The following is a 14,450-nucleotide window of genomic DNA, read 5'->3' on the forward strand; positions in this document are numbered from 1 at the left end:
GACGCTCTGTATCCTGCGAGGAGACTGGGATACTGCCGCATCCAAATGAACCTTGCCTCTCTCTCTGCGGTCGCTAATAGCAAAACAAAGGAGAACAAATCGGTAGTTGAAGAAACAAACGAATATCCAGTCATATCATGACGGAGAACACTAAAACGCACGTTATATTGCTGTCATGTGGAAGTTTTAACCCCATCACTAAAGGACACATTCATATGTTTGGTAAGCATTACCTACGCGCTCTTCTGTATATTTTAAAGATATGTTTTGTTCTCCAGATGTTGTGGGTAGGAGATATGTTTAAAAATGACAATGCGTTTAGCAGTCTACAGTAGGTTAGCATAGAAATTAACCTATATATCAGCATTATAGAATTGCGTGGTGTTGTTTGGTTGGTTGTTGGGTTGGTGTTTTGCCATAGACCTTTATTGGTATTCGCTGTCCATGAGGGAGGTGCTGAAATGGGCTACGGCCTCAGTGACGGAAATGTGATTATGTCAGAATTAAGTTAATGGTGTAATCATTGTAATTTCAGTTGGGGGTCTTTATTTCACTCTCTGTTTCTGAACACCACGTATGAATGACATTAATAAACAACAGAACCATTAAATCTACAGGTTTATATTATCCTATACAGCTATATTGAGCGCACAGTATGTATCATTTCAGTGTAGCCTACGTAGGTATATGCTGCATAGGCCGACCAGCCCTGAAAACGACAGCAAATGGACTTGAAAGAGCAGGCTAGGCTAGTTTGAGATATAAATGCAGCATGTATACGGATGTTGAGCCACTGGACACAAGGGGCCTATTCAGCATGTTTGAGCATTGGTTGCCTGCTAGTAGATACTGCGTCACTCATAATGAATGAGAAATCGTATCTGAAATCACAATAGCATACAATCTTTCTGTGCAGGCGAGCAAAATGTAAAATAATGAGCTAAAACACAACAGGTATTCACCAATTAATGGAAATGCAGCAAAATGGCAAGAAAACACAGGCAAATCTATATCTCATGACTAAATATTTTCTCCTTTTTGACTTTATTGTTGTGCTGTACATCCCTTCTTTTTAATGTTCTTTGACTGCTGACATACAATTTGAATAGTTAATGAAGGCAAGCACATTGTTGTCTTTGCCTTAACTGTTGTCAGTTTTCAACTGACATTTAATCAATTAAACAACTGTGGACTATTTCATCATGGCTTATCACTTAGAAAAATATTATGGTTTTCTTGTTACCTGAAACATTACTGGTTCTACACACAATTCAGTAATGGCACAATGTTACAATTAGGGAGATCACATTACAACAGTCAGCCAAATGCATCAGTGTATTGATGAAAACAATCACAGTAGAACTAGTAAAGTATTGTATTTTATAATACACATAAGCTATCTTGCCCATCAATATATAGTAATGTCTATATGCTATAAAAAATGAATGCACCTCTAATGAAGGCAAACCATTTATATAAAAGTGAGTTACAATTACTGTCATCCAAAATCAGGAATACGAGGGTGCACCATAGGCTAGTACCCTGAAAATGACTAAATCCTAAGAGATAGTCATTAGAATAGAGTGAGTGAAATGATTATGCTGCAGCAGTAGTGAGTGAACCTGGAATATCATGAGGCAGAGGGAAAAAGCATCAATTTTTCCATGACCTATTTTCCAAACCACCTCTCTGCATGCCTTGCAGTGGCTGTTATAGAAAAAAGAAAGTACTCTAGCTGCACACGAGTGGAATGGAAACTCCCCCAGTGAGCCCTTCTGACTCATAAAGGGATTACATGAAACAACAGAAAGTGAAGAAGCAGACAAATGCATGTATCATGGACTAAGACTACAGAATATAAAAACGTGTGGATGGTGTCAGATCATCATACATTTTCGATATTGATTCAGTTTCATCTATGTTGTAAGTCATTGTTAAGAAGGATTGCGATTCTTCTCTTGAGATGGTAATGGTGGTGGCATGTAGCTCATTAATACCTCATTCAAAGTTGCATGTCTTCACTAGTATAACCCTTGGCTATGTTCCAAATGGCACCCTATTCCATATATAGTGCACTACACTCTTAGCACCTTTTTTTCTATCTAGAATCTAAAAGGGTTCTTCGGCTGTCCCCATAGGAGAACCCTTTGAATAACCCTTGTTGTTTCTAGGTAGAACACTTTTGGGTTCCATGTAGAAACCTTTTCACAGAGTGTTCTACATGGAACCCAAACGGATTCTACCTGCAACCAAAAAGGTTTCTACCTGGAACCCTTTTTTCTAAGAATGTACTTTCAAAAGTAATGCACTATATAGGGTGCCATTTGGAACGCAGTCCTTGAGTTCATTATTTGCCCCAAACCATCTGCTTTGAAGGACAACCCCAAACTATTCTATTTTTTTAATTTTCTCATTAAGACTCTCCTCAAATCATACACTAGTGTTCCCATGTTCTTAACTTTCTATCTCATACACACAAAAAAGGGTTCCTAAAGGGTTCTTTGGCTGTCCCCATAGCAGAACAATTTTGGGTTCCAGGTAGAACCCTTTTGGCTTTCATGTAGAACCCTCTGTGTAAAGGGAACCACAATGGTTCTTCCTGGATCCAAAAAGGGTTCTTCAAAGGGTTCTCCTATGAGGACAGCCAAATTACCCTTTTCTAAATAGCACCTTCTTTTCTAAGAGTTTACCCTCTCTTTCTTAATAAATAATGCATTTTCTAATCATATTGATGTTTTTGACTTTACATCTATAATGGCTCTGGTCAATTTACACAGGCACTGTACATCACACACTTTGAGCTGAGCTGATGACTTGCAACACATAGGCTCCAGTAGGTTTCCACATTCACATACAGGCTTGAAGAGGGCTGAAACAATGAGTTTCTCTATTGGTGGCATGCAGGCAGTAACTCCACAACAACAACAGAATGAATAGATGAATGCTTGCCCTGTGGTCGAAACAAAAGTCCTCATCAATCAACTTCAATTTGAAAAAGGCTGAAAAAGGCTTCTGGAATTCCTTGATCTGTTTCCCTGGAGATGAACTGTAAAAATTGTAATTTGCACGGATCCACTGGCGAGTCAGGGTTAATTTCTTTTTGTACTGTAACTAAGCAAAATATTCAGCAACACATCAGGTTGATTCACAATAGTGCCCTGTGGAAAACAATTTATGAATGAATGAATGACAACACCGTTATAGACTGTTTATTACAAGCAGAAATTCAGTGAATTAACTTCTCATGACAGAAATGGCAACATTTAGCTGATGGCAGACAATAAGACACAGGTTAGCTAATTAAAACTGTAATGTTGTGCACACTATGAACTATAATAAGTATGTTGACAAGTATGTACTGCATCTGCTTCACAGAGAAAGCCAAAGAATACCTGCACAAAACAGGGAAGTTCATTGTGATTGGGGGCATCATCTCTCCTGTACATGACTCCTATGGCAAACCGGTATGAACTTCTTACAGTATATTCACAGACTGCTTTGTTTGGTATCCACGAAGTGGATTTGTTTGATTAACTAACAAACAACCACCTCAACCAATTATCTGATTTGAGTGACAGGAGTGCAATTTAGAGAAAATTAACTGGGGGTTATTTTTATGAATGAGTGATTGCTTTGGGTGGTCCTCCTGTGTAGGTGTTGTTGCTGCATTCAGATTATATAAGCCACCTCTAATTCTATCGTCATCTATTCTCCCGAGCCGTTTCTGGAATAAATTAAAAGCTTGTCCCAGTTTCTCTCTCTATAAGAAACAGAAAACATGAATAATAAATGTAAGAGAAATGCTGTTTCAGTCAGATCATGAATCTTCTGTGCATTTTTTTCATCATTGTGTCTCTAGCACGAATGAGGATTGGATTAGTATGTTATCATTGTTGTGGTTGCACAAATGATTGACATCAGCTATAGAATGTCATCTTCAGCCGTTTTCCACAAATATATGTTCCTCATAGATACAACTTGTAAAACCAGTCGGTTACCATGCAGAGGCACGCAATAGAGAGAATGAACACAATGCCTGCATCACAAATGGCACCTTATTCCCAAAATATTGCACTATATAGGGAATAGGGTGCGATTTGGGATGCACACAACGAACACAATGTCAGCAGCTTATCGATCCCCTGTGTGTTCACAGGGTCTGGTCCCCAGCAGACATCGTCTCACCATGTGTCAACTGGCAGTCCAGTCCTCTGACTGGATCAGGTGAGTCAGTGGATATATCCGATCAGAACAACAAGACTGCGTCCAAATGGCACCCTATTCCCTACATTGTGCACTACTTTTGACCAGAACCCATGGGCCCTAGACAAAAGTTGTGTACTAGGGAATAGGGTGCCATTTGGGATGTAGTCCAAGTGAATCTTGATTGGCAGTAAGTATCTTGAATGGCCTCTATTAGTCCCTTGAGACAGGATGTGTTTCTGGCAATGTCATTAACAAAACACAGTGTGTGAGGTATTTAGCAGATGTGCAATATCATCAGTCCTATTATCCTGCTAATGAGAAGGATAGAGATCAGTGCCCGTATTCATAAAGCATGAGTAGGAGTGCTGATCTAGGATCAGTTTGCCTTTTAGATTATGATGAATGGACAGGGGGGACCTGATCCTAGATCAGGACTTCTTCTCTGAGACTCTTTATGAATACAGGCCCAGGAGTACACAGCTGTTCATCTATCATGTGTCATTTTCCTGCAGAGTGGATCCCTGGGAGTGCTACCAGGACACATGGCAGACTACGTGCAGCGTGCTGGAGCATCATCGTGACCTCATGAAGGTAAGCCAGGCCATGGAATAATGACTGGCTACGGTTACTCAGACCACACTGTATTGCATGAGCTGTACATTTGGTAGTGAAGGACAATATCAAGAGCAATTTGATAAAATATGTGGTAGTTCAGAGAGAAGAGAGTTCAAGGTAGCCTACACTAAATGCATCAGACTTAGCTACTGTGTATGGAATGTATTCATAGATGTTGAATTAATGCGCGGCCCACTGGCTAGTTGACATGCGTAGTGGAAGTATGTATAAGGACTAAGAACAATTTGAACTGTTTTTATAAATGACCTGTATCTTTACTGTATGCTGGGATTGTTTAAACGGCAACTAAATATTACGTTATTTTCAAACATCTACTGTAGTATCAGCCTGGTATCAGCAGAAAAGCGTCAATCTGGTTTATGTGAATACATTGCATTCACTGGGGGAATTAGTGTCACGGTATTGATGCCTAGAGTTAAACATCAGATAAATGATGCCTAAGTGAATACATTGCATTTAATGGGGGGGAAATTAGTGTCACGGTATTGATGCCTAGAGTTAAGCACCAGATACACGATGCCCAAGTGAATACATTGCATTCAATGGGGGGGAAGATTAGTGTCACAATATTGATGCCTCGAGATAAGCTTCAGGGTCTTGATGCCTAAGGGAATACATTACTTTCAATAGGATTGATGCATAGATATATATCAAGAAGTTGACACATAAGTCAATTGCGTTCATGTCTGTTGGTTTCCCTCCCTCCCTCCCTCTCTTTGCCTCCCTCTGCCTCATCTTTATCCCCTTTCCTTTTCTTCTCACCCCTCCCCCTTATTTCCCCCCTCCATCCACTACCCTTCCCTCCCTTTCTCTCTTTTTGTCTTCTATCTCTCTCATTCTCCCTCTTCTCTCCCTCATTCTCTCTCTCGCTCTCCTTCCGACTCTATCTATCTCTATTCTATAATCCCCCCTCTATATAGCAAGAAAGTTGGTGCTAAATTTGAAATGTGTAATTTGGTGAAAGACTCAGACAGACAGACACACTCACAGACAGACAGACAGACACTCACAGACAGACAGACAGAGCTCCTCTAGTATTGCAAGAACATTGTGTCCAATGGAGGTCAAACATAATTTTGTGCCGATTTACTTTAAATTTCATATGTCGGGTCATAACAGTCGCCCGGTCACAAAAGTGTACAATTCCTAGAGTTAAGGTGCTTTTGATTGACATTGTTAGAATGATTGAGGCTAGAAACACAATTCACATATGGGATAGTTCAGCAGACACTCCCGATGAACGCAAGACTACACCTGACCATGTGAAATTAACTCTTCACAGTGAAAACTTCATCCCACAGAGAACACGGCTTTTTTCCATAGAAAAACATTACGTTCAGCCATTACATAATCATGATGCCCCCGTGGACTGTGATTGAGCTAGCTAACCATCCTTACAGACAACCTGATCGCGATCTTACAGGGATGCCTCGTGATGAGGTTCAGCTTCCTATGGCAACGGGAAGTGGCTTAATTCATCCACAAGATGGTCCTTTATACTCACCCTGTAGTTACACAAAAATACTGCATTCCGTCCTCTGTAAAACAGTCAGTTCTTAATGTCAAAGCTTGAAACTGGGGCATTTAAACTGGGGCAAGTGACCCCAGGGGGCCTTATATTGAATTTCAGCGTCCTGCTATTATAGGAAGTTACTAAATTGGGGAAAGGGGAAAGGGGATACCTAGTCAGTCCAACTGAATGTATTCAACTGAAAAGTGTCTTCTGCATTTAACCCAACACCTCTGAATCAGAGAGGTGCGGGGGGCTGCCTTAATCGACATCCACGTCTTCGGCACCCGGGGAACAGTGGGTTAACGGTCAACTTTTTTGACCTTCATTGGACACAATGGTCTTGCAGTACCAGAGGGTCTATCTGCCTGTGAGTGTATAAGTCTGTCTGTCAGTCTGCCTGTCTTTCACCAAATTACACATTTCTAATTTATCACCAACTTTTTTGCCTTGAATGCAATGTATTGACTTATGTGTCAATATCTATGTGTCAATATCTAGTCTGTGGAGATGGGAGAGAGGAGCGAGAGGTGGAGGTGGGGAGAGGAGAGAGGGGGGGTGAAAAGAGGGGAGGGAGAGAGAAGTTAAGGAGGTGGGATAAAGAAGAGGTAGAGAGAGATAAGGAGGCAAATAGAGAAAAAGAGTAGGAGGGAGGAAGAGAGAGAGGGGGAGATGGAGAGGGGATTAGAGAATAGAGAGAGGAGAGAGAGAGCGAGTCGGGGAGAGGAAAGAGAGGAGAGAGAGAAGAGAGAGAGAAGGGAGAAAGAGAGAGAGAGTCGGGGATAGGGAAAGAGGTGAAGAGAGAGAGGGAAGAGAGAGCGAGAGAGAGAGGGGGGAGAGAGTGGCGGGGATAGGAAGAGATGAGAGAGAGCGAGCGAGAGAAAGAGCTAAGGAGAGAGGGGAGAGAGAGAGTCGGGGATAGACAGAGAGAGAGACAGAGGAAGGCAAATAGAGGGAGGGAGGGAGCGATGGAGAGGGTTGGTGATAGAGAGAGAGCGATAGAGAGAGGAGGAGAGAAAAGAGAGCGAGCGAGAGGAAGGAGGGGGAGAGAAGAGAGAGATGAAGAGGAGGGATTAGAAGGTGGGGAGAGAGATAGAGAGAGGAGGGGGAGAGGGTGGAGGGGTGAAAGAAGGGAGGGAGAGAGAAGAGGAGAGGGAATAAAGAGGATGTAGAGAGAGAAACAGAGAGAGGCAGAGAGAGAGAGCGAGAGTGAGCGAGAGTGAGCGAGAGGGAGAGAGAGAGAGAGCTTTGGCGCTTATCCGTAGGCATCAATATTGTGACACTAATCTTCCCCCAATTGAACATAATGTATACACATACGCGTCATGTTTCTTTGATGTGTATCTTTTTGCTACAAACCTACCAGATTGACACTTTTCAATTATATCATGTTGGTAGTATGTGACAAATCCAATCCTTCTGTCAGAATGTAGTCAATCTGTTTATGCTGCTGACCTAAGCTGGCTCAAATGCAATTCTCTGGGACTGAAAATGTCAATTCTGGTGTTTTCCTGTCCACAGAGAGTCACAGGGTGTATTCTATCCAATGTGAACACACCGTCCACAACTCCAGTGATCGGCCAACCACAGAATAAGACTCAGACTGCCATCTATCAGAATCACAACACAGTGAACAACAAGCCCACTGCCAGTGAGTGATGGTGTACATACACAAACGTATTTGAGATAACATTTATGCCATTTCGATTAGGATGAGAATCTAGGTCTAATATTTTGAAAATGTATGATTGATGGAAAAGAGGAAACGTTGTTATAATGTACCAAGAAATGAATTGTCTGGTCTGTAAATATTTTTCAATGGATGTAATTTGCTGCTAGAAAATGTTGGATGTTTTCTTCCATATACCTAAACAGTTAAGCTGTGGGGGAAGATGAGTGAGAGCTTGGGTAAAATCTGCTGTGTTCGCCCCCACATTGACCGTTTCACCTTTGTCGGTAAGTAGGCTACACAAGCAACTTCCTGAAAAACATACATTTCTAAGTGTATAGTAAGTTCACAATGATTGATGAATTAAATTATAACCTTTTCTTGTATCTTTTTTATTTTATCTCAAAAGATGAAAATGCCAACCTTGGCACTGCAATGCGATATGAGGAAATTGGTGAGTTAACACTCTTTTGGTATGTCTTCATAAGATTTATGTAATACCAATATTGCATACTGACGATATTTGTATATCGTCAGAATACAAAAGCTTTTCCTTAGGTCATTCGATTTTCACTCAACAACCCATAATAACTTTCTTCATTATCGAATCATTGAACAGGAAGTTATGTTATCCAACTCTTTGTTTATTGGGTGTCTAATTTCTGTCTTCCTCTCTATTGTCCAGAGTTGCGCATCTTGCTCCTATGTGGCAGTGATCTTCTGGAGTCATTCTGCATCCCTGGCCTATGGAAAGACAGTGATGTAAGCCCTTCGTTCTTTCTCTTCCCCATCTTCTTAGGTCTGTTGTGAGACTGTCATTCACGGAAGAATTATGTTCATACTTTGCATAGTATACATTCTTGCCTGTTGGCATGCGCTAAAGTTATATTAAAGCAGACATAGGCAGACCTGTAGAGGTCAAAGGAGACACTGCAAGACGAATAGTTTAAATAAGGACAACATTTTAATCTATCCAGTGTCCACTTAGAGGCATGACTGCAAATAATGTAATACCCTAATGAGCATAATGCTGCATCCAAGATACTTTACCAAAACTATTACAGTCACCCATTTCATTAGCATTGCAAGGTAATACTGCAATGTGTCATACAAATGGTTTGCAGATGGAGGTGATTGTGGGAGACTTTGGGATTGTTGTTGTGCCTCGGGACGGAGTTGATACAGAGAGGATAATGAACCATTCCTCTGTGCTGCGCAAGAACAAGGTAATATCTACATTGTGAGCGTATGAGTCATGAGCTTGGTGAAAAGTAGAAAACCAATAAGCTTGATAATGTAATCTGTAAGAAGCTTATTATGTTAATGTCTTAACATATAATCAACTCTGTACCATAGATAATTAGAAATGTCAATGTATTAATTGTATAATGTGTAAAAGATGCTCTCTTTGTTTTTTCCAGGATAACATCACTGTCGTAAAAGATGATGCCAACCACCCTATGTCCATTGTCAGTTCAACCAAGAGCAGGTTAGTGTGAATTATAAACTGAATGCTGATTGGCTGACCAAGGGCATGACAAAACATGTATTTTACTGCTCTAATTACGTTGGTAACCAGTTTATAATAGCAATAAGGTAACTCAGGGGTTTGTGGTATATGGCCAATATACCACAGCTAAGGGCTACTGTATATCCAGGCACTCTGTGTTGCGTTGTGCTTAAGAACAGCCCTCAGCTGTGGTTTATTGGCGATATACCACACCTCCTCGGGCCTTATTGCTTAATTATAATTTATCTACCATCCTTTGGGCCTCCATTAGGAATATTTAAGAAATAATTATGGACTGTTCTTTATTATTATTGTCACTTTTTCACTGTGGACTCTCGAAGAGTTTGGTTATTTTTCACAAATATGGATGTCTCTTAATGTACCACTTTGGTTGCTGTTTAGTGTCTCTTGGGAGTAACCACAACATTTGCTAAATATTAGGGGGCAGTTTCCCAAACACAGATTCAGCCTAGTCCTAGACTAAAAAGCTATTTCAATGGAGATTCTCCATTAAGCTTGCTTTTTAGTCCAAGACTAGGCTTAGTCTGTGTCCAAGAAACCGCCCCTAGAAGTTGAACTAAGCTGTTCCCGTAGAACATTAGAATCATTGTAATTCTATGGCTGTTCCCTTCCCTCAGACTGGCCCTGCAGCATGGTGACGGCCATGTAGTGGACTACCTGAACCAGCCAGTCATCGACTACATCCTGCAGAGTCAGCTCTACATCAATGCTTCTGGATAGGAACTACTGCTTTGGCCTGCTGGCATATTGTCCCTGTCTGTCTTTCATGTGAAACGTATACTCCTCTTGAGCTACTGCTTTTCCATTTAAAGATATCCATATCCCTTCTTACTGTATCATGGTGACTCATCTGACCTGTGGATGTACAGCGAGGTGCCTGAGAGCTGTGTGTACGTGTGGACCACCTTCACAACTGACTTTGTGTAGGCTGCGCCGGCCGGGCGGGATAGAGAGGGGGGATGGGGTTTTGGGCCGTGTCCCAAATAGCATAACTGTCCCTATTGTGCACTACTTTTGACCCGGTCAACAATAGTGCACTTTATAGGGAATAGGGTGCAATTTGGGATGCTWCCTTGGTGTCATTAAGAGAGGGTGCAGAGATTGTAACCTATTGAATTTGGGCCTTTGCTGTTGATTTAAAATTTGTCCGTTTTTAGACTGCATGCTTAGAATGTTTCTTTTTTGGCATGAGTACTTACTCACTTTGTAGATATATGTTGTGAAAGTGTTTGCAGAAAAACTAACATATAGTGGGTACCCACCTCTCACTTCATTTTCTGTTCACTCCAAGTCTACTGTATGTACAGTATCTGTATTAATGTATCTGCGACTGCATATCAATGCCTAAATGTTTGGTTTTCATTGGGCATTGATGCAAAATGTACATCTGTTTGCACATAAGAGAATGATTTGAACGTTGATTTATTTTTGTGTGCAAAGGATTTTACACGTTTCTTCTGCTTGCCACCGAGAAAATGACCACGCCTCCCAAAACAAATGCAATGAACCTGTTTCTTACTGTGTGCTATGTAGCTAGATTATTTTACATATAGAGGAAAAAACAACAGCACACACTATAGAAGTGCATTTCATGTGCCCTGGGGATGAATTCACATATGCAAGTCTCTCACTCTCCTTGCACATAACACTCTGTCATAATAACATCAATCTGAAATAAATGTGTTCTAATGTTGTACTGCAAAGGAAGTGGGGATATAGCCTTTGATCAGTAGTTTCTTACTGAAACTCCTCATGGTCAGGGCCAAGACACTTTTGACAGTTTAGTTTAATGAGCATTGCTTTAGACAGTCTTACTGCAAGAAAGGGTAAATAGGTGTGCACATTTTGGTTTAATAAGTGTCTTTAATTGTGACCAAAGCATCTTGCATACATATTTACAGTAGCTTTATATGTGTCCATTTGGCTAAGATTATTAGGTTATTCAATTTTAATAGCCGATGAAGCAAAAGTAAAATGCATTCCACTATTTCCGGAAATCTCATGGTTCATGATTTTTAAGAAATAGACACACAAGTGCTAGTTGTCCATGTCGTAATCTCATTCTCCAGCCTTGTGGAGAACATAGAAATCTGACATGATGCAAGACTATCAATAGACAATTTTCAAGTCGTGTCGAAAGTAATATTTAATTTGATCTGGAATGGCCAGAAAACATTCAAACGGGCATATTTATAAAACAAACATGAGTTGGAGGGTTAAAACTATTTAATATTAAGGCATTAAACCTCTCACTTAAAGACTCCATTATATCAAAATGATATCTAAATCCAAAATGGTTTTTGAGTAGGCTACTATGAGAGGCACATCTAATGTTCAAAAGCTCTTTGCCATTAAAACCAACCATTTGACAATCAAATCAAATGTTATTGGTCACATACACATGGTTAGCAGATGTTAATGCGAGTGTAGCAAAATGCTTGTAAATGGAACCCTGTTTAAAGCCATACAGAATTGGTTACAATTCCAATTTCATCCTCCAGATGAGGCGTAACAAATATTACAGAAAATAATATGGCTAAACTCGAATGTACTGATAGGGGAAAGACACACTGTTTTGGAGAAAATGTATAAGGAAGATATCATGTTTATGAATGACATTGTAAATAAGGACAGTCAAATGTTGTCACACAAGCAATTAACAAAAGTCTATGGAGATGTATGCTCAACATAAAAGTATAACCAACTCATTGCAGCTCACACATAAAAATGAATGGGGCAATTACTCATAAGAGAAAAGGATGAATTAGTTTGTCTGCTGCCAGTCAAAAACCATGCATGGCTTAAAATGACTAGTATAAATCGTAAAATGTATCCGTTTTATTTAAGCTTGAGAGGTTTGACAACTATACCGCATAGAATTCAAGCTAGTTGGGAACAGATTTTTGATGTTTCAATACTGCGGCATCGGGTTTATGAACTGATATATAAAACAACATTTGACACAATCTGTTATTTTCCATTTAAACTATTATATACAATTCTTGGCACAAAAATTATGTTCACTATAAGGGGCATTGAACAGACAGCCTTGTGCAAACTGCAACCAAGAAATAGAATCAATAGATCATTTATTTTTGTACTGTGCTTCGGTGGCTCGCTTTTGGAGTCAGGTCCAGGAGTGGTTGTTGAGTCATAATGTCTGTGTTCAGATGGACCTACAAACAGTACTGCTCGGAAATCTGATAAACCACAATCAATCAATGGGAAATATTATTATATGCTTTGCTAAAATATTTATTTTTAGGGCAATCGTGGTAGAAATGGTACAAATAGAGAGGTTCAAGACTCTTGTAAGACATTACAGTAAAATAGAAGGATGTATTGCAAAAGGAAATAGTAAAATGGTAATGTACTGGGAAAGACGGGTTAGTCTGTGGACATCTGAGGGGTGGAATTAAGATCAGAAGGACTGGTTGAGTCCAGTACAAACAGCAGGAGGCTATAGAAAGGATGCAAGAAATATTATTTTATAGACTGATCTGTCTGCTAGTTTCATAGCTGATTACAAAACATACTATCAGTAGTACACTGTGTAAGATGCTCCAGACTCACAACACTGCTTCTTTATGTGTGCTCCAAATGTAATACATTATGTACAAACTGAACTGGGTCCAATATCTCTTCAAGCCGATGATCTTTATACATGCATCCCTTGAGTCTTTCTATCAAACACATCTCAGCAGGGTACTCCGTACATACACAACATCAGTTACTTTGTATTCTTCAAAGACTGGTTTAGATAAACAAGATGTAGTGGAAAATCTGATATGAAAAATAAGCATTGTCGTGGTCCTAGTTAATATGGGCCAATTTTAGTGTACTATAGTCTCAGAGAAGGTTTCATAGAACCTGCGGCTTTAATTTGAGCTGAGTGGGTTTAGATGACTTAAAGATATAATATCAAGAGATGTTTGATTTTATTCTGTTCATTGATTTATTTGGATAGGAGTCCTGAAAATGATTTTTGGGGGAATCCTATGTAATATGCGCTGGGTTGGAAATGATTTGTATTTTCTCGTCTTCAACTGTGGACTGACTGGACTGACACAATATAACATCTACTCTGAGTTCATCAATACCTCCATAATAAACCAAGTGTGTAAAAATATATATTTTGTAGTTGCTTACATTGTTAGTAAGTCCCTCAGTTGAAGAGCAAAAGAAAGACACATGAAACACATTCATATTAATTGACATGCATTCAATGTGTTTGTGTTGCATTAAGTGGCACCAGGTTTGTATTGTTAAGAAAGGAATAAATATTGCAGTTTATTTTACAGAATACAACAGAAAATACATTGTTTTCAACACTTACTAGATCACTGAAAATATTGCTTCTCTGGAGTCTGAAACTTCACAGATTTTTTTTTTTGCAGACAGTTATAAATACATTTAGTTTAACACACATTTTTCTCACACGTAATACCATAACACATTCAGAATTATTTTCCAAACACTTAGGCATCCCAAATGGCACCCCAAATGGAGCCCTGCTCCCTATATAGTGCACTACTTTTTGAGCAGAGCCCTTTGGGCCCTTATGCACTATATAGGAAATAGGGTGCCATTTGGGGTGGAACATTAGATCTTTGAATAGGGGGATTAAGGTTTCTCAATAGGTGGGGTGTTGAAGCAGCCCTTAGGGATGTTGGCGTGGATGTCCTCCAGGTTCCTGATGTCGTCCAGGATCATATCGATATCTAGGTTGAGGCCAGACAACCTGGCCCTCTGGCCGGCCTCCTTCTCCTCCAGGTCCTGAAGCCGAGGCCGGAGCTGCTGGTTGACCTGGCCACGGGCACTGGAGATGGACTGCTCCAACTCACCCAGCCTCTCCTCGTCCACACTGCCTGGCTTACCTGTTAGGAGAGGAGAGGAGG

At 40.1% G+C, this 14,450-nt stretch overlaps 2 protein-coding genes across 2 annotated transcripts in view; one reads left to right on the forward strand and one right to left on the reverse strand.

Moving 5' to 3' along the window:
- LOC111957091 (nicotinamide/nicotinic acid mononucleotide adenylyltransferase 2) lies at positions 1–13,683 on the forward strand. The gene is made up of 11 exons (XM_023977816.2): positions 1–222; positions 3,376–3,464; positions 4,157–4,224; positions 4,719–4,797; positions 7,874–8,003; positions 8,228–8,308; positions 8,431–8,475; positions 8,707–8,783; positions 9,146–9,247; positions 9,443–9,510; positions 10,170–13,683. The coding sequence occupies exons 1-11, from the start codon at positions 138–140 to the stop codon at positions 10,270–10,272; spliced, it is 927 nt and encodes a 308-aa protein (XP_023833584.1). The 5' UTR covers positions 1–137; the 3' UTR covers positions 10,273–13,683.
- Positions 13,683–14,450, reverse strand: part of LOC111957090 (laminin subunit gamma-2-like) — a 14,792-nt gene continuing 14,024 nt past the window's right edge. Inside the window, exon 22 of the mRNA XM_023977815.2 lies at positions 13,683–14,429. Within this exon, the coding sequence (XP_023833583.1) occupies positions 14,176–14,429 (254 nt within the window). The 3' untranslated portion in view covers positions 13,683–14,175. The remainder of the gene's footprint in view (positions 14,430–14,450) is intronic.

Source organism: Salvelinus sp. IW2-2015, linkage group LG32 (genome assembly GCF_002910315.2).
Source record: "Salvelinus sp. IW2-2015 linkage group LG32, ASM291031v2, whole genome shotgun sequence".
NCBI lineage: Eukaryota > Metazoa > Chordata > Actinopteri > Salmoniformes > Salmonidae > Salvelinus > Salvelinus sp. IW2-2015.